The sequence below is a fragment of the Oncorhynchus tshawytscha genome, linkage group LG24 (assembly GCF_018296145.1).
Source record: "Oncorhynchus tshawytscha isolate Ot180627B linkage group LG24, Otsh_v2.0, whole genome shotgun sequence".
In the NCBI taxonomy this organism is placed as follows: Eukaryota; Metazoa; Chordata; class Actinopteri; order Salmoniformes; family Salmonidae; genus Oncorhynchus; species Oncorhynchus tshawytscha.
The window spans coordinates 32,929,783-32,950,043 of record NC_056452.1 but is presented as its reverse complement, the minus strand read 5'-3'; the positions used below and the strand labels follow the sequence as shown (position 1 = coordinate 32,950,043).

Here is a 20,261-nt window from a genome sequence, read left to right as displayed (position 1 = left end):
GTGCACTTCACAAAATAGATGGCATCATGAGGTAGGAAAATTATGTGGATATATTGAAACAACATCTCACGACATCAGTCAGGAAGCTAAAGCTTGGTCATAAATGGATCTTCCAAATGAACATTGACCCCAAGCATACTTCCAAATTTGTGGCAAAATGGCTTAAGGACAACAAAGTCAAGCTATTGGAGCGGCCATCACAAAGCCCTGACTTCAATCCTATAGAATATTTGTGGGCAGAACTGAAAAAGCGTGTGCGAGCAAGGAGGCCTACAAACCTGACTCAGTTACACCAGCTCTGTCAGGAGGAATGGGCCAAAATTCACCCAACTTATTGTGGGAAGCTTGTGGAAGGCTACCCAAAACATTTGAGCTAAACAATTTAAAGGCAATGCTACCAAATACTAATTGAGTGTATGTGACCTTCTGACCCACTGGGAATGTGATGAAAGAAATAAAAGCTGAAATAAATCATTCTCTACTATTATTCTGACATTTCACATTCTTAAAATAAAGTGGTGATCCTAACTGACCTAAGACAGGGCATTGTTACTAGGATTAAATGTCAGGAATTGTGAAAAACTGAGTTTAAATGTAGTTGGCTAAGGTGTATGTAAACTTCTGACTTCAACTGTATATTCTGTATACAGACTTGATTGTAGAAGGTTGCTCCGGTCTGCAGCCAGACTTTAAATACAGACTGATTGTAGAAGGTTGCTCCGGTCTGCAGCCAGACTTTTTAAATACAGACTGATTGTAGAAGACTGCAGCCAGACTTTAAATACAGACTGATTGTAGAAGACTGCAGCCAGACTTTAAATACAGACTGATTGTAGAAGACTGCTCCGGTCTGCAGCCAGACTTTAAATACAGACTGATTGTAGAAGTCTGCAGCCAGACTATAAATACAGACTGATTGTAGAAGACTGCTCCGGTCTGCAGCCAGACTTTAAATACAGACTGATTGTAGAAGGTTGCTCCGGTCTGCAGCCAGACTTTAAATACAGACTGATTGTAGAAGACTGCAGCCAGACTTTAAATACAGACTGATTGTAGAAGACTGCTCCGGTCTGCAGCCAGACTTTAAATACAGACTGATTGTAGAAGACTGCTCCGGTCTGCAGCCAGACTTTAAATACAGACTGATTGTAGAAGACTGCTCCGGTCTGCAGCCAGACTTTAAATACAGACTGATTAAATACAGAAGACTGCAGCCAGACTTTAAATACAGACTGATTGTAAAAGACTGCAGCCAGACTTTAAATACAGACTGATTGTAGAAGGTTGCTCCGGTCTGCAGCCAGACTTTAAATACAGACTGATTGTAGAAGACTGCTCCGGTCTGCAGCCAGACTTTAAATACAGACTGATTGTAGAAGACTGCTCCGGTCTGCAGCCAGACTTTAAATACAGGCTGATTGTAGAAGACTGCAGCCAGACTTTAAATACAGACTGATTGTAGAAGACTGCTCCGGTCTGCAGCCAGACTTTAAACGGACCCTTTTCTTCTTCCTTCTCTTCAGTTAAATATTAAAGTGATGTGTTCCTCCTCCTCCTCATTAAAGTGATGTGTTCCTCCTCCTCCTCATTAAAGTGATGTGTTCCTCCTCCTTCCTGTCAGGGTCATCAGGAACCTTTTCCTGTCCTGTAACGGTCTGAACCAGGTGACTGAGCTCATCTACCTGGACCAGACCCGGGCCTGGGCCCTCAAAGTGTTTGAGATGTTAATACTTGGAGTTGGAGTGGAGCACCAGGACCCGGACCCGGACCCGGAGCATGCCAAGGCCCAGGAGAGAGAGGCCACGCTCGGCCTGGCTGAGGAGCTGGGGTCCCGTGGGGCCGGAAGTACCGCAGGTCCCATAGGAGAGGGGGGCCCACAGAGCCTGTCTAAGTTCTACGAGTGTCTAAAAGAGGCGCGCCCAAGGAGCCGGATTGGTCAAGGGGCAGGAAGGGGGAGGGGCCGGGGAGAGACCCATCTGAACACCATCAACCTCTTCCTGTGTGTGGCGTTCCTCTGCGTCAGCAAGGAGGCCGACTCGGACCGTGACTCGGTCAACGACTCGGAGGATACGTCAGGGTACGACAGTACGGCTTCAGAGCCTCTGGGAGGGAGACTCCCCTGCCTGTCACCTGACAGCGTGGCCCTGCCCTCCAAGGAACAGGTGTTGTGTTTTTAACTTAGCATTATTTTGATCGATCGCACAATGTCCAGTTTAATGTGTTAATGTTAGGGCTGTCAAACAATTACAATTATTATCTGAGTTAATGGCATTAGTTAATGGCAATTCAAATGTTTTAATTTGCTCAAAGTTGGTCCATAAAGATTTTTCCATTTAAGAAGCAGTACATTGTTACAGGCTTTGATTGTAAGAGACGGAAACACAAAATGATCTACGCTACAGTTCAAAAGTTTTAGAACAGCTACTCATTCAAGGGTTTCTCTTTATTGTTACTATTTCCTACCTTGTAGAATAATAGTGAAGACATCAACACTATGAAATAACACATATGGAATCATGTAGGAACCAAAAACGTGTTAAACAAATCAACCTATATTTTATGTTTGAGATTCTTCAAAGTAGCCACCCTTTGCCTTGAGGACAGCTTTGCACACTCTTGACATTCTCTCAACCAGCTTCATGAGGTAGTCACCTGGAATGAATCTCTCTTCTCTTCAAGCATATACACACACACTATGCTATTGATTACTGCATTGTTGGGAGAGAGCTTGAAAGGTATTTCACTGTACTAGTGCATTTGACTCTAAAACTTGAAACACACATTCTCTCACACATACACAATCATACACACCCAGTTTGCATATGCAGCCTGCCTTTGAAGCATCTCTTTGAGAAGCTTATTCCTGTTCAGTTCCACCATCCTAATGCATATCCTAGTCAGTGGTCAAGTTATCAGGTAGCTAGCTAACAACCAGAATTGGGGCTTGTGAGTAGTTTAAAGCGGCCCGCAACAAGCGCACCAATCCGGGGCAGAAAGAAAGACCACACTGTGCCTTTAGCCAGTATTCACACCCCTGGACTTTTTACCACTTTTTGTGGTGTTACACACTAAAATGGATTACATTAAGATTTTTGGTCACCGGCATTCATACAATACCCCATTATGTCAAAGTGGAATTATGTTTTTACATTTTTTACAAATGAATTAAAAATGAAAAACTGAAATGAGTCAAGTATTTAACCCCTTTGTTATGGCAAGCCTAAGTATAAATACGTTCAGGAGTCAAAATGAACCTGGTTTAGTTTCCACCAGACACTGAGATGAAATTACCTTTCAGCAGGACAATGACCTAAAACACAACGGCAAATATACACTGGAGCTGCTTACCAGGAAGACATTGAATGTTCCTGAGTGGCAGAGTTACAGTTTTGACTTAAATCTGTTTGGAAATCAGATCATCGTCTAGCGATGATCAACAACCAATTTTGTAATTTTGAAAAGGGTAAATGTTGTATAATAAAGGTGAGCCGTACCCAGAAAGACTCACTGCTCTTAGAGCCTTACCCAGAAAGACTCACAGCTCTTAGAGCCTTACCCAGAAAGACTCGCAGCTCTTAGAGCCTTACCCAGAAAGACTCGCAGCTCTTAGGGCCTTACCCAGAAAGACTCGCAGCTCTTAGGGCCGTACCCAGAAAGACTCGCAGCTCTTAGAGCCGTACCCAGAAAGACTCGCAGCTCTTAGAGCCGTACCCAGAAAGACTCGCAGCTCTTAGAGCCGTACCCAGAAAGACTCGCAGCTCTTAGGGCCGTACCCAGAAAGACTCGCAGCTCTTAGAGCCGTACCCAGAAAGACTCGCAGCTCTTAGAGCCGTACCCAGAAAGACTCGCAGCTCTTAGGGCCGTACCCAGAAAGACTCGCAGCTCTTAGAGACTTACCCAGAAAGACTCGCAGCTGTAATCGCTGCTGAAGGTGATTCTAATGTTTTGACTCAAGGGGTTGAATACTTATCTAATCAAGATACACTGAGTGGACAAAACATTAGGAACACCTTCCTAATATTGAGTGTGTCGGGGCATGGACTCTGCAAGGTGTCGTTCCATAGCGATGCTGGCCCATGTTGACTAATGCTTCCCACAGTTGTGTCCAGTTGGTTGGATTTTCTTTTGGGTGGTGGACCATTCTTGATACACAAAGGAAACTGTTGAGCATTGAAAACCCAGCAGCATTGCAGTTCTTGACTCAAACCGGTGCGCCTGGCACCTACTACCATATCCCGTTCAAAGGAACTTCAATGTTCTGTCTTGCCCATTCACCCTCTGAATGGCACACATACACAATCCATGTCTCAATTGTCTCGAGTCTTAAAAATCCTTCTTTAACCTGTCTCCTCCCCTTCATCTACACTGGTTGAAGTGGATTTAACAAGGGATCATAGCTGTCTATTTCATGCTACTGTTCTTAATGTTTTGTACAGTATTTATTATTGTTTTATATTTTATGAATTCAGACATTCGTCTTCCTCTTTGACATTACAGTATTTTGTGTCAAAAAAAGGATGAAATCCATTTTAATCCCACAAGAGTGTGAATACTTCTGAAGGCATCTATGTGTCTGTATCTCCGGTAATGTTGGGCATAACTTTGACCACACAATCTTCAGATATGTAAAAGCCGAGCTGTGTTGTGTTCGTAAACCGGTCGAACGCCATGCAGTGATGAAATGGAGACGCGATCAACAGCGTCACAGCATTTTGATAAACATAACTCAGTCGTTCACTTTGCCAGCCCTAATTAAAAACAGCTTCTATCTCAAGGCCATCAGACTGTTAAACAGCCACCACTAACATTGAGTGGCTACTGCCAACACACTGTCAATGACACTGACTCAACTCCAGCCACTTTAATAATGGGAATTGATGGGAAATGATGTAAAATATATCACTAGCCACTTTAAACAATGCTACCTAATATAATGTTTACATACCCTACATTATTCATCTCATATGCATACGTAGATACTGTACTCTATATCATCGACTGCATCCTTATGTAATACATGTATCACTAGCCACTTTAACTATGCCACTTGGTTTACATACTCATCTCATATGTATATACTGTACTCGATACCATCTACTGTATCTTGCCTATGCTGCTCTGTACCATCACTCATTCATATATCTTTATGTACATATTCTTTATCCCTTTACACTGTGTATAAGACAGTAGTTTTTTTTTGGAATTGTTAGCTAGATTACTTGTTGGTTATTACTGCATTGTCGGAACTAGAAGCACAAGCATTTCGCTACACTCGCATTAACATCTGCTAACCATGTGTATGTGACAAATAAAATTTGATTTAATTAATATCAAGCATCTAAGTGTATACTATACATATCATTTACATTTTATAAACGTTTGGTCATTTACCAGAGGGATTATATATTTAAACAAATCTGAACTAATAATCTTTTAAATAATGAATGTTTGAACAGGTGCGGCGTGCTGCTGACGTGTGGTCGGTGTGTCGCTGGATCTACCTGGCGAGTCCCGTGTTCCAGAGACAGTTCTACCGGCTGGGGGGACTAGATGTCTGTTCCCGCCTCATGACCATGCTCATCCAAAAACTCATCTCTCACACCTCGGATGGCAAGGCAGGCAAGGCCAAGAAGAAGAGTGATGGAAAGGACAAGACTCACCCTGACTCCTCCTCTGCCTCTATACCAACCTCAGTTCTGACAGGTTTGATTGGTTTTTATTTGACAATATAAAAAAATACAAATACACAATACGTTTCAGAACTGGGATGCCACCAAGACGTTTCCGTTGAGGTCCCTTAGTGGTGCACTACATTACATCAGCCTTTCTTATAGTGTTAACGGGGGGGTCGCGGCCTTGTTAACGGGGGGCGGGGCCGTGTTAACGGGGGGGGGTCGTCATGTCAGGGAAAAATAAATAAATGCACATGTAAACGTTTCTACTCATTCCTGGATTTTTCTTTGTTTTTACTGTTTTCTACATTGTAGAATAATAGTGAAGACATCAACACTATTAAATAACACATGGAATCATGTAGTAACCAAAAAAATGTTAAACAAATCAAAATATATTTTATACATAAGATTCTTCAAAGTAGCCACCCTTTGCCTTGATGACAGCTTTGCACACTCTTGGCATTCTCTCAACCAGATTCACCTGGAATGCTTTTCCAACAGTCTTGAAGGAGTTCCTACATATGCTGAGCACTTGTTGGCTGCTTTTCCTTAACTCTGTGGTCCATCTCATTCCAAACCATCTCAATTGGGTTGAGGACGGGTGATTATGGAGGTCAGGTCATCTGATGCAGCACTCCATCACTCTCCTTCTTTGGTCAAACAGCCCTTACACAGCCTGGAGGTGTATTTTGGGTCATTGTCCTGTTGAAAAACAAATGATAGTCCCATTAAGCCCAAACCAGATGGGATGGCGTATGGCTGCGGAATGCTGTGGTAACAGTGCTGGTTTTGATGTCTTCCCTATTATTCTACAATGTAGAAAATAGTAAAAAATAAAGAAAAACCCTGGAATGAGGTGTGTCCAAACCTTTGACTGGTTCTGTATATGTATAAAAAAGTGGAACTCAGTCGGGGTCAATTTACTGAATAATGTGAATGTTAATAGTGAATAAGAGAACAGACTCGGTGCAATTTAAAAATAAAAGCGTGTTTTTATGTGTCGCTGACCGTCACTCAATTAACCATGTCCGATAACAATTTTGGGATTGGTAAATTAGTCTAGCTAGCTAAACTTGTAGTAATCATGGCGGGCCCTGACCTCCGGGGGGCCCCATTGGTTTTGTTAGTTACTCTCACTCAGTTATCATGATCACATGGCATAAGCATGGCAATATGTGTAGAAATTTAGGAAATTATCTTTAAAACTACAAAGATTTCTCTCCACCCCATGGCAAAATGGGTAGAATTACTTGAAATCTGTTTTTCATAAATTACGTTTTCTCTCTGCTCCATGGCTAAATGTTGAACAGTTGCATAGGCAGAGAGAGATATTAATCCAACCAAATCTCGCTTAGGGCCCCCAAAAGGAAGCATGGTTTCATGAACTTGGCTCCCAGGAAAACACTGCATTTCTAATTTGGGTGCGGGGCTGAAACAGTTTAAGAACCCCTGCATTACATAGATACAGACATGAAAAGTGTTCTACGGTTCAGTCTTCAGACAGCTTTTTGACATTCTTTTTAAAAGGTTCAACCACCACCACCCTGGGAGTAGAGGATCCAGGCCAGCACCCAGCTGAAGCTGTGAGCCCAGGCCAGGGTGGGCAGGGAGAGGGTAAGGGGACCCAGAAGGATCCTTCCAGGAGGCTGGAGGAAGAGTGGCCTCAACAGAGCATCAGAATGCTGGAGGCCCTGCTTGCGATCTGCCTGCACAGCGCTAACTCAGGCCTGCAGAAGATGGAACCTGAACTTTCATTCCAGGTACCTAGACCTAGTACCATTCCAGGTACCTAGACCTAGTACCATTCCAGGTACCTAGACCTAGTACCATTACAGGTACCTAGACCTAGTACCATTACAGGTACCTAGACCTAGTACCATTACAGGTACCTAGACCTAGTACCATTACAGGTACCTAGACCTAGTACCATTACAGGTACCTAGACCTAGTACCATTACAGGTACCTAGACCTAGTACCATTACAGGTACCTAGACCTAGTACCATTACAGGTACCTAGACCTAGTACCATTACAGGTACCTAGACCTAGTACCATTACAGGTACCTAGACCTAGTACCATTACAGGTACCTAGACCTAGTACCATTACAGGTACCTAGACCTAGTACCATTACAGGTACCTAGACCTAGTACCATTACAGGTACCTAGACCTAGTACCATTACAGGTACCTAGACCTAGTACCATTACAGGTACCTAGACCTAGTACCTAAGTGACTACTTTTGACCAGGGCCATATCAAGGGAATAGGGTTCTATAGGGCCCTAGTCAAAAGCAGTGCACTATCGAGGGAATAGGGTTCCAATTGGAATTCAGGCCCATATCGACCAGGCCCCCATATCCACCAGGCCATTCTGTGTACATCTGTTCTTCTAGGTTTAGATTTGTTCGGCAGGTCATCAAGTAAGAATTTCACTGTACCGTTGTATGCATGTGGCTAATTAACTTTGAAATATGAAACTAGATTGGTAGAGGGAGGGACGGACGGATGGATGGATACATCTCTTTTGATTCAAGCTATCTACCTTTCCCCTACAGCTCCAGTCAGTGGAGGAGACCCTGCTAGAGGTCAGGGATCAGTTGTCCCACTCTGGGGTCGTGAACTCTGATCTGGCTGTGCCCCTGTTTGACTTACTCCTCCGTGTGGCCCTGGCCGAGGTCTGCTCCAGTCCCGAACCCCAGGAGGACAAGGCTGAGAGGGTGAGTTGTCTGGGGAGAGAGGAGTAAGGGCTCTGTGTGGTGTGGAGGGCGACTAACGAATTAACTAACTAGTGGAGGAGACTGGTTTTCAGGCTAGGTAGAGGGACTAGTGGTCAGGCTAGGTAGAGGGACTAGTGGTCAGGCTAGGTAGAGGGACTAGTGGTCAGGCTAGGTAGAGGGACTAGTGGTGAGGGAGGAGGACTAGTGGTCAGGGAGGAGGACTAGTGGTCAGGGAGGACTAGTGGTCAGGCTAGGGAGGAGGACTAGTGGTCAGGCTAGGGAGGAGGACTAGTGGTCAGGCTAGGGAGGAGGACTAGCGGTCAGGGAGGAGGACTAGTGGTCAGGCTAGGGAGGAGACTAGTGGTCAGGCTAGGGAGGGAGACTAGTGGTCAGGCTAGGGAGGGAGACTAGTGGTCAGGCTAGGGAGGGAGACTAGTGGTCAGGCCAGGGAGGGAGACTAGTGGTCAGGCTAGGGAGGGAGACTAGTGGTCAGGCTAGGGAGGGGGACTAGTGGTCAGGCTAGGGAGGAGGACTAGCGGTCAGGGAGGAGGACTAGTGGTCAGGCTAGGGAGGGAGACTAGTGGTCAGGCTAGGGAGGGAGACTAGTGGTCAGGCTAGGGAGGGAGACTAGTGGTCAGGCCAGGGAGGGAGACTAGTGGTCAGGCTAGGGAGGGAGACTAGTGGTCAGGCTAGGGAGGGAGACTAGTGGTCAGGCTAGGGAGGGGGACTAGTGGTCAGGCTAGGGAGGGGGACTAGTGGTCAGGGAGGAGTACTAGTGGTCAGGCTAGGGAGGAGGACTAGTGGTCAGGCTAGGGAGGGAGACTAGTGGTCAGGCTAGGGAGGGAGACTAGTGGTCAGGCTAGGGAGGGGGACTAGTGGTCAGGCTAGGGAGGGGGACTAGTGGTCAGGCTAGGGAGGAGTACTAGTGGTCAGGCTAGGGAGGAGGACTAGTGGTCAGGCTAGGGAGGAGGACTAGTGGTCAGGCTAGGGAGGAGGACTAGTGGTCAGGCTAGGGAGGAGGACTAGTGGTCAGGCTAGGGAGGAGGACTAGTGGTCAGGCTAGGGAGGAGGACTAGTGGTCAGGCTAGGGAGGGGGACTAGTGGTCAGGGAGGAGGACTAGTGGTCAGGCTAGGGAGGGGGACTAGTGGTCAGGCTAGGGAGGGAGACTAGTGGTCAGGCTAGGGAGGGAGACTAGTGGTCAGGCTAGGGAGGAGGACTAGTGGTCAGGGAGGAGGACTAGTGGTCAGGCTAGGGAGGAGGACTAGTGGTCAGGGAGGAGGACTAGTGGTCAGGCTAGGGAGGAGGACTAGTGGTCAGGCTAGGGAGGAGGACTAGTGGTCAGGCTAGGGAGGAGGACTAGTGGTCAGGCTAGGAGGAGGACTAGTGGTCAGGCTAGGGAGGAGGACTAGTGGTCAGGCTAGGGAGGAGGACTAGTGGTCAGGCTAGGGAGGAGGACTAGTGGTCAGGCTAGGGAGGAGGACTAGTGGTCAGGCTAGGGAGGAGGACTAGTGGTCAGGCTAGGGAGGAGGACTAGTGGTCAGGCTAGGGAGGAGGACTGGTGGTCAGGGAGGAGGACTGGTGGTCAGGCTAGGGAGGAGGACTAGTGGTCAGGGAGGAGGACTGGTGGTCAGGGAGGAGGACTGGTGGTCAGGGAGGAGGACTGGTGGTCAGGGAGGAGGACTAGTGGTCAGGGAGGAGGACTAGTGGTCAGTCTAGGGAGGAGGACTAGTGGTCAGGCTAGGGAGGAGGACTAGCGGTCAGGGAGGAGGACTAGCGGTCAGGCTAGGGAGGAGGACTAGCGGTCAGGCTAGTGAGGAGGACTAGCGGTCAGGCTAGTGAGGGGGACTAGCGTTCAGGCTAGGGAGGAGGACTAGTGGTCAGGGAGGAGGACTAGTGGTCAGGGAGGAGGACTAGTGGTCATTGAGGAGGACTGGTGGTCAGGCTAGGGAGGAGGACTAGCGGTCAGGGAGGAGGACTAGCGGTCAGGGAGGAGGACTAGCGGTCAGGCTAGGGAGGAGGACTAGCGGTCAGGCTAGGGAGGGGGACTAGCGGTCAGGCTAGGGAGGAGGACTAGTGGTCAGGGAGGAGGACTGGTGGTCAGGGAGGAGGACTGGTGGTCAGGGAGGAGGACTAGTGTTCAGGCTAGGGAGGAGGACTAGTGTTCAGGCTAGGGAGGAGGACTAGTGGTCAGGGAGGAGGACTAGTGGTCAGGCTAGGGAGGAGGACTAGTGGTCAGGCTAGGGAGGAGGACTAGTGGTCAGGCTAGGGAGGAGGACTAGTGGTCAGGCTAGGGAGAGGGACTAGTGGTCAGGCTAGGGAGGAGGACTAGTGGTCAGGCTAGGCAGTGGGACTACTTTTGACTAGAGCCCGTAGAGCTTTTTGGCCCAAGTCCAAGGCAGTCCACTAGGTAATACAGTATCATTCCCTCACGTTAATACTCTGTTGCTGCTTGGCACTGGGTCCTCTCCTCTATTAGATTTGATCAGCTCCTGTGCCCTCTGTCCTCTTCCATGCGTTTACAGGGTTGGATACCAAAATAAATGTTTAAAGTTATAAATACTAATTCAGTTAGTTGTGCAATACATTTTCTAGATGAAGGATAAGTAGCATGATGTTTTTCAATGTGTGCATGTTTTTGTCCTCTGACAATGATTCAGATGTCAAAACTCTTCGTCAGTAGTGAACACTTGTGCTTTGTCGCCAAAAAGGAGGCTATTGAGGAGGAGAGGACTGTCTTCTGTTCGCCTTCTAACGAATTGACACCGGAATGCTTGTTTAAATACTTTTTCCCCTGTTTTTTCATGACCAGCTCTGAAACCAGATTGCATAGCGGAGAAAGTACGGTGAGATTCGAAATGGTCGGTAATCTGTTTGTTGACTTGGCTTTCGAAGACCTAAGAAAGGCAGTGTCGTATAGATTTAGGTCTTTTGCAGTTTGGGTCTAGAGTGTCTCCCCCTTTGAAGAAGGGGATTTACCACAGCTGCTTTCCAATCTATGGGAATCTCAGACGACACGAAAGAGAGGCTAGTAATAGGGGTTGCAACATTTTCCAAAGATAATTTTAGAGAGAGAGGGTCTAGATTGTCTAGCCCGGCTGATTTGTAGAGGTCCAGATTGTCTAGCCCGGCTGATTTGTAGAGGGTCCAGATGGTCTAGCCCGGCTGATTTGTAGGGGTGGGGAGGTTTGGGTGAAGGAGAAGCTTTAATAATTATTAAAGTAGTTGGCGATATCAATGGGTTTTGTGATGAAGGAGCCATCTGATTTAATAAATGATGGAGCTGAGTTTGCCTTTTTTGCCAAAATTGTATTTAAGGTGGTCCAAAGCTTTTGACAGGCATTTTTTATATCATTTATCTTTGTTTCATACTATATTACACTCTAACTGTTTTAAATTCACCTTTGGTCTCATGGTGAAATGCCTGAGCAGTTTCCTTCCTCTCTGCCAACTGAGTTAGGAACGACACCTGTATCTTTGCAGTGACTGGGTGTATTGATACACCATCTGAAGTGTAATGAATAACTTCACCATGCTCAAAGGGACATTCAATGTCAGCTTCTTTCTACCCAATAGGTAACCTTGTTTGCGAGGCATTGTAGAACCTCCCTCCCTGGTCTTTGTGGTTGAATCTCTGTTTGAGATTCACTGCCCGACTTACAGATAATTGTTTGTGTGGGACAAAGAGATGAGGTAGTCCTTAAGAAACACTATTATTGCACACAGTGAGTCCATGCAACTTATTATCTGACTTATTTAGCAATATTCTTGAACCTGTTTAGGCTTGTCATAACGAAGGAGTTGAATATTCCTAATCTTATTTAGGCTTGTCATAACGAAGGAGTTGAATACTCCTGATCTTATTCTAGAACTATCCAGCATTATTAGTTATTGTTTATGGCTGTCTCATGAAAAATAATTACTTTTGTCTATTTAGACAGAAATGTACATTCTGCAGTAACGTTGAAGAATTGAAATATAATGAGTTAATATTATAATATAGTAGACTAGGTAACTGTTCTTAATGAGTTAATATTATAATATAGTAGACTAGGTAACTGTTCTTAATGAGTTAATATTATAATATAGTAGACTAGGTAACTGTTCTTAATGAGTTAATATTATAATATAGTAGACTAGGTAACTGTTCTTAATGAGTTAACCTACTAACTCTGTAATGTAGTGGACTAGGTAACTGTTCTTAATGAGTTAACCTACTAACTCTGTAATGTAGTGGACTAGGTAACTGTTCTTAATGAGTTAATGAGTTAACCTACTAACTCTGTAATATAGTGGACTAGGTAACTGTTCTTAATGAGTTAACCTACTAACTCTGTAATGTAGTGGACTAGGTAACTGTTCTTAATGAGTTAACCTACTAACTCTGTAATATAGTGGACTAGGTAACTGTTCTTAATGAGTTAACCTACTAACTCTGTAATATAGTGGACTAGGTAACTGTTCTTAATGAGTTAACCTACTAACTCTGTAATATAGTGGACTAGGTAACTGTTCTTAATGAGTTAACCTACTAACTCTGTAATATAGTGGACTAGGTAACTGTTCTTAATGAGTTAACCTACTAACTCTGTAATATAGTGGACTAGGTAACTGTTCTTAATGAGTTAACCTACTAACTCTGTAATATAGTGGACTAGGTAACTGTTCTTAATGAGTTAACCTACTAACTCTGTAATATAGTGGACTAGGTAACTGTTCTTAATGAGTTAACCTACTAACTCTGTAATATAGTGGACTAGGTAACTGTTCTTAATGAGTTAACCTACTAACTCTGTAATATAGTGGACTAGGTAACTGTTCTTAATGAGTTAACCTACTAACTCTGTAATATAGTGGACTAGGTAACTGTTCTTAATGAGTTAACCTACTAACTCTGTAATATAGTGGACTAGGTAACTGTTCTTAATGAGTTAACCTACTAACTCTGTAATATAGTGGACTAGGTAACTGTTCTTAATGAGTTAACCTACTAACTCTGTAATATAGTGGACTAGGTAACTGTTCTTAATGAGTTAACCTACTAACTCTGTAATATAGTGGACTAGGTAACTGTTCTTAATGAGTTAACCTACTAACTCTGTAATATAGTGGACTAGGTAACTGTTCTTAATGAGTTAACCTACTAACTCTGTAATATAGTGGACTAGGTAACTGTTCTTAATGAGTTAACCTACTAACTCTGTAATATAGTGGACTAGGTAACTGTTCTTAATGAGTTAACCTACTAACTCTGTAATATAGTGGACTAGGTAACTGTTCTTAATGAGTTAACCTACTAACTCTGTAATATAGTGGACTAGGTAACTGTTCTTAATGAGTTAACCTACTAACTCTGTAATATAGTGGGTAGCTGTTCCAGGTTTAGTGTTACGATGGAATGGAAGGATATGTTGTCTTTATTATCTCAAGCACCTGAAATCCAGAAGGCCGTCTAGGCTAGTTTACTGTTCCCATCAGGCATACAAATGATGAACAGTTAGATAATCGGTCCTTCCTCTCTCTCTGTGTGTGTGTGTGTGTGTGTGTGTACAGCAGACTAACAGCACCTCCGGGTGGTCTAGCTAGTCAGCTGATACAAGCAGGTCTTATGACCTGAAATCTCTTTATTATTGGTCTGTTTCTTGAAAACGTTGTTGTTTTCCCGTTGTTAATAACAGTACAGACATTAAGAGTGTTGCTTGAATAAAAGTTTTTTTAGCTTTTGTCATTTTTTGACGTGACTGATGGGTAATTAGTACATTCCACAGAGAAACCTGACCGTTCTGGAACATGGGTAAGAAATGTTTGTGTTAGCCTAGCTTTAGCACAGCTTCTGTACTGTACAGCATTCTTTCATGTTACTCGTTACTCTTCTGGCTCTGGTGATGGAGTTAACCAGAGACAACTTTATCTGACTTTGAGAAACTTCTTCTCCCTCTACTCTCTCTCCCTCACTCTACTCTCCCACTACACTCTCTCTCTCCCTCTACTCTCGATTCTCGGTCTCTATTCTCTCCTTCTACTCCCTATTCTCTCCCTCTACTCTCTATTCCTCTATCTATTCGCTCTCCCTCTTCTCTCTTCTCTTTCTACTCACCCTCTACTCTCCCTCTACTCTCTATTCTCTCTACTCTCCCTCTACTCTCTTCTCTCTACTCTCCCTCTACTCTCTCTTCTCTCTACTCTCTACTCTCCCTCTACTCTCTACTTTCTCTCTACTCTACTCTCCCTCTACTCTCTACTTTCTCTCTACTCTACTCTCCCTCTACTCTCTACTTTCTCTCTACTCTACTCTCTGTTCTCTCTACTCTCTGTTCTCTCTACTCTCTGTTCTCTCTACTTTCTCTCTACTTTCTCTCTACTCTCTACTTTCTCTCTACTCTCTACTTTCTCTCTACTTTCTCTCTACTCTCTACTTTCTCTCTACTCTCCCTCTACTTTCTCTCTACTCTCTACTTTCTCTCTACTCTCCCTCTACTCTCTACTTTCTCTCTACTCTCCCTCTACCCTCTACTTTCTCCCTACTCTCTACTTTCTCCCTCTATTCTCTCCCTCTACCCTCTACTCTCTATTCTCTCCCTCTACTTTCTCTCTACTTTCTCTCTACTCTCTACTTTCTCTACTTTCTCTCTACTCTCCCTCTGCTCTCTATTGTCTCCCTCTACTCTCTATTCTCTCCCTCTGCTCTCTATTGTCTCCCTCTGCTCTCTATTGTCTCCCTCTGCTCTCTATTGTCTCCCTCTGCTCTCTATTGTCTCCCCTCTATTGTCTCCCTCTCTATTGTCTCCCTCTGCTCTCTATTGTCTCCCTCTGCTCTCTATTGTCTCCCTCTGCTCTCTATTCTCTCCCTCTACTTTCTCTCTACTTTCTCTCTACTCTCCATTTTCTCTACTTTCTCTCTACTTCTCTCTCTATTGTCTCCCTCTGCTCTCCCTCTGCTCTCTATTGTCTCCCTCTACTCTCTATTGTCTCCCCCTCTGCTCTCTATTGTCTCCCTCTGCTCTCTATTGTCTCCCTCTGCTCTCTATTGTCTCCCTCTGCTCTCTATTGTCTCCCTCTGCTCTCTATTGTCTCCCTCTGCTCTCTATTGTCTCCCTCTGCTCTCTATTGTCTCCCTCTGCTCTCTATTGTCTCCCTCTACTCTCTATTGTCTCCCTCTGTCTCTCTATTGTCTCCCTCTGCTCTCTATTGTCTCCCTCTGCTCTATATTGTCTCCCTCTGCTCTCTATTGTCTCCCTCTGCTCTCTATTGTCTCCCTCTACTCTCTATTGTCTCCCTCTACTCTCTATTGTCTCCCTCTGCTCTCTATTGTCTCCCTCTGCTCTCTATTGTCTCCCTCTGCTCTCTATTGTCTCCCTCTACTTTCTCTCTACTTTCTCTCTACTCTCCATTTTCTCTACTTTCTCTCTACTTTCTCTCTACTCTCCCTCTGCTCTCTATTGTCTCCCTCTACTCTCTATTGTCTCCCTCTGCTCTCTATTGTCTCCCTCTACTCTCTATTGTCTCCCTCTGCTCTCTATTGTCTCCCTCTACTCTCTATTGTCTCCCTCTACTCTCTATTGTCTCCCTCTGCTCTCTATTGTCTCCCTCTGCTCTCTATTGTCTCCCTCTGCTCTCTATTGTCTCCCTCTGCTCTCTATTGTCTCCCTCTGCTCTCTATTGTCTCCCTCTGCTCTCTATTGTCTCCCTCTGCTCTCTATTGTCTCCCTCTACTCTATTGTCTCTCTGCTCTCTATTGTCTCCCTCTACTCTCTATTGTCTCCCTCTACTCTCTATTGTCTCCCTCTGCTCTCTATTGTCTCCCTCTACTCTCTATTGTCTCCCTCTGCTCTCTATTGTCTCCCTCTGCTCTCTATTCTCTCCCTCTACTTTCTCTCTACTCTCCATTTTCTCTACTTTCTCTCTACTTTCTCTCTACTCTCCCTCTGCTCTCTATTGTCTCCCTCTACTCTCTATTGTCTCCCTCTGCTCTCTATTGTCTCCCTCTACTCTCTATTGTCTCCCTCTGCTCTCTATTGTCTCCCTCTGCTCTCTATTGTCTCCCTCTGCTCTCTATTGTCTCCCTCTACTCTCTATTGTCTCCCTCTACTCTCTATTGTCTCCCTCTACTCTCTATTGTCTCCCTCTGCTCTCTATTGTCTCCCTCTGCTCTCTATTGTCTCCCTCTACTCTCTATTGTCTCCCTCTGCTCTCTATTGTCTCCCTCTGCTCTCTATTCTCTCCCTCTACTTTCTCTCTACTCTCCATTTTCTCTACTTTCTCTCTACTTTCTCTCTACTCTCCCTCTGCTCTCTATTGTCTCCCTCTACTCTCTATTGTCTCCCTCTGCTCTCTATTGTCTCCCTCTACTCTCTATTGTCTCCCTCTGCTCTCTATTGTCTCCCTCTACTCTCTATTGTCTCCCTCTATTGTCTCCCTCTACTCTCTATTGTCTCCCTCTGCTCTCTATTGTCTCCCTCTGCTCTCTATTGTCTCCCTCTGCTCTCTATTGTCTCCCTCTGCTCTCTATTGTCTCCCTCTGCTCTCTATTGTCTCCCTCTGCTCTCTATTGTCTCCCTCTGCTCTCTATTGTCTCCCTCTGTCTCCCTCTACTCTCTATTGTCTCCCTCTGCTCTCTATTGTCTCCCTCCTCTATTGTCTCCTTCTGCTCTCTATTGTCTCCCTCTGCTCTCTATTGTCTCCCTCTGCTCTCTATTGTCTCCCTCTGCTCTCTATTGTCTCCCTCTGCTCTCTATTGTCTCCCTCTGCTCTCTATTGTCTCCCTCTACTCTCTATTGTCTCCCTCTGCTCTCTATTGTCTCCCTCTACTCTCTTCTCTCCCTCTGCTCTCTATTGTCTCCCTCTACTCTCTATTGTCTCCCTCTACTCTCTATTGTCTCCCTCTACTCTCTATTCTCTCCCTCTGCTCTCTTCTCTATTCTCTCTACTTTCTCTCTACTCTCTGTTCTCTCCCTCTACTCTCTATTCTCTCTACTTTCTCTCTATTCTCTCCCTCTACTCTCCATTCTCTCTACTCTCACTCTCCCTGTACTCATTCTCTCTCTATCCCTTTCTCCCTCTCTCCCTCTAGAAGTTAGCAGTGTGTGTGGAGAGTGTGGTCCCGGCGGGGGATCTATCTGAGGCTGAGGAGGGAGACGAGGTGCAGGGGTGTGGTGAGGCTCCAGTGCTGGGGGAGGAGGAGGGATACGAGGCAGACAGCGAGAGCAACCCAGAGGACATGGCCAAGCAGGAAGAAGGTAAGAGGGCCTAACACACACACGGTGGCCGGTAGTAAACAATGTCATGCGCACACAGACACGCACACACAGTGGCACAGGGCAAGATTAGCTGAAATCTAATGAGGGAACATTAGATAAACCCTCTCAAAATTGCACTGCTAATTGATGGGGAATCGTTGCCTCCTCATCCTTGTGCAGCTCGCCTGCATTCAGTGTGTCAGAGTGCACTCTGGGTCCTTGGTAAGTTCAGAGCGTTGACAGATTGTCTGTTGGTACGTTCAGAGCGTTGACAGATTGGCAAGTTCAGAGCATTGACAGATTGTCTGTTGGTACGTTCAGAGCGTTGACAGATTGGCAAGTTCAGAGCGTTGACAGATTGTCTGTTGGTACGTTCAGAGCGTTGACAGATTGGCAAGTTCAGAGCGTTGACAGATTGGTACGTTCAGAGCGTTGACAGATTGTCTGTTGGTAAGTTCAGAGCCCACTGCACTATTGAGACTCTCTGATCGAGGAGTCTGGTTGATCTGATCCTCACAACGCCAGTCAAGCGCTAACGCTGGCTAGCTTGCTAGCTACTTCCAGACGCAAATGAGAGAACACTCCACTCTGACCATTTTACTCTCCCTAGCAGAGCTGGTTAGGTTGTTTTCAAGTTATCCAGAGCGTTGGTGACTGTAACTGTGCTGCTGGCAACAATTTAATTCATATTTTTTTGCCAATGTTTACTGACACCGCCCATTTTAAACGGGTGTTGAGCGTTCAGGAATTCATCAGTTATTCTGCTCTCTGGCACTCAGACAAGTCTCTGAAATCGGAGTAGATCATTTACGAACGCAAGAGATATGGATCACAGTCATTCAAATTCAGCATAGCTTGCTAGGACTAATGTTGTGGTGCGGCGGTTAGAACCCCTGGACTACTGTGGGAGAGGATGTTAGAACCCCTGGACTACTGTGGGGGAGGGAGAGGATGTTAGAACCCCTGGACTACTGTGGGGGAGGGAGAGGATGTTAGAACCCCTGGACTACTGTGGGGGATGGAGAGGATGTTAGAACCCCTGGACTACTGTGGGGGGGGAGAGGATGTTAGAACCCTGGACTACTGTGGGGAGAGGAGGTTAGAACCCCTGGACTACTGTGGGGAGGGTGAGGAGGTTAGAACCCCTGGACTACTGTGGGGGAGGGAGATGAGGTTAGAACCCCTGGACTACTGTGGGTGGGGAGAGGAGGTTAGAACCCCTGGACTACTGTGGGGGGAGGGAGAGGAGGTTAGAACCCCTGGACTACTGTGGGGAGGGAGAGGAGGTTAGAACCCCTGGACTACTGTGGGGGAGGGAGAGGAGGTTAGAACCCCTGGACTACTGTGGGGAGGGAGAGGAGGTTAGAACCCTGGACTACTGTGGGGAGGAGAGGAGGTTAGAACCCCTGGACTACTGTGGGGAGGGGAGAGGAGGTTAGAACCCCTGGACTACTGTGGGGGAGGGAGAGGAGGTTAGAACCCCTGGACTACTGTGGGGGAGGGAGAGGAGGTTAGAACCCCTGGACTACTGTGGGGAGGGAGAGGAGGTTAGAACCCCTGGACTACTGTGGGGGGAGAGGAGGTTAGAACCCTGGACCACTGTGGGGAGGAGAGAGAAGGTTAGAACCCCTGGACTACTGTGGGGGAGAGAGAGAGGAGGTTAGAACCCCTGGACTACTGTGGGGAGGGAGAGGAGGTTAGAACCCCTGGACTACTGTGGGGGAGAGAGAGGAGGTTAGAACCCCTGGACTACTGTGGGGGAGGGAGAGGATGTTAGAACCCCTGGACTACTGTGGGGAGGGAGAGGATGTTAGAACCCCTGCACTACTGTGGGGGAGGGAGAGGATGTTAGAACCCCTGGACTACTGTGGGGGATGGAGAGGATGTTAGAACTACTGTAGGGATGGAGAGGAGGTTAGAACCCCTGGACTACTGTGGGGATGGAGAGGAGGTTAGAACCCCTGGACTACTGTAGGGATGGAGAGGAGGTTAGAACCCCTGGACTATTGTGGGGGAGGGAGAGGAGGTTAGAACCCCTGGACTACTGTAGGGATGGAGAGGAGGTTAGAACCCCTGGACTACTGTGGGGGAGGGAGAGGATGTTAGAACCCCTGGACTACTGTGGGGGAGGGAGAGGATGTTAGAACCCCTGGACTACTGTGGGGGCCCTGGGGACAGATGTTTGTCAGCATATAGCATGGGAGTTCTCCTTGCGTTCTATCTATCTTTAGCTGTTGTGTCTGTTGTTGTTTATAGAGTTGATATATTAGTATGTGGTTCCAGGGTTGGTCTCGTAGTCTCTAAATTATTAAAAAGCTCTGGGAAACTTCGAGACCACACTGCGGTCATCCGTCATCAGGTCAGAGTTTCCCCTCAGTTGCTTCTTAGCAAAAGGTTTGTGAAGCCTCTATCCTGGTTAAATAGTTTGTAATCAATTCAAATTGTATTGGTCAAATAAACATGGTTAGCAGATGTTAACGCGAGTGCTTGTGCTTCTAGTCCCGACCGTGCAGTAATATCTAACAAGTAGATTCTGTACTTGTCCTACTGTTTCAAATCGTTTAGAAAATGTTGTACCGGATCCCTAATGAACACAACCCCTGCGTCATGTGACTATTACTGTGTGTGTGTCAG

At 46.0% G+C, this 20,261-nt stretch overlaps 1 protein-coding gene across 1 annotated transcript in view; it reads left to right on the top strand.

Annotated features, from left to right (window-relative positions):
• The window catches only part of LOC112237442 (lysosomal-trafficking regulator-like), a gene marked incomplete at its 5' end in the record, with an annotated part of 134,499 nt that overhangs the window by 46,116 nt on the left and 68,122 nt on the right, over positions 1-20,261 (top strand). Inside the window, 5 exon segments of the mRNA XM_042305698.1 lie at positions 1,622-2,162; positions 5,457-5,703; positions 7,203-7,435; positions 8,232-8,393; positions 17,462-17,627. Of these exon segments, the coding sequence (XP_042161632.1) occupies positions 1,622-2,162; positions 5,457-5,703; positions 7,203-7,435; positions 8,232-8,393; positions 17,462-17,627 (1,349 nt within the window).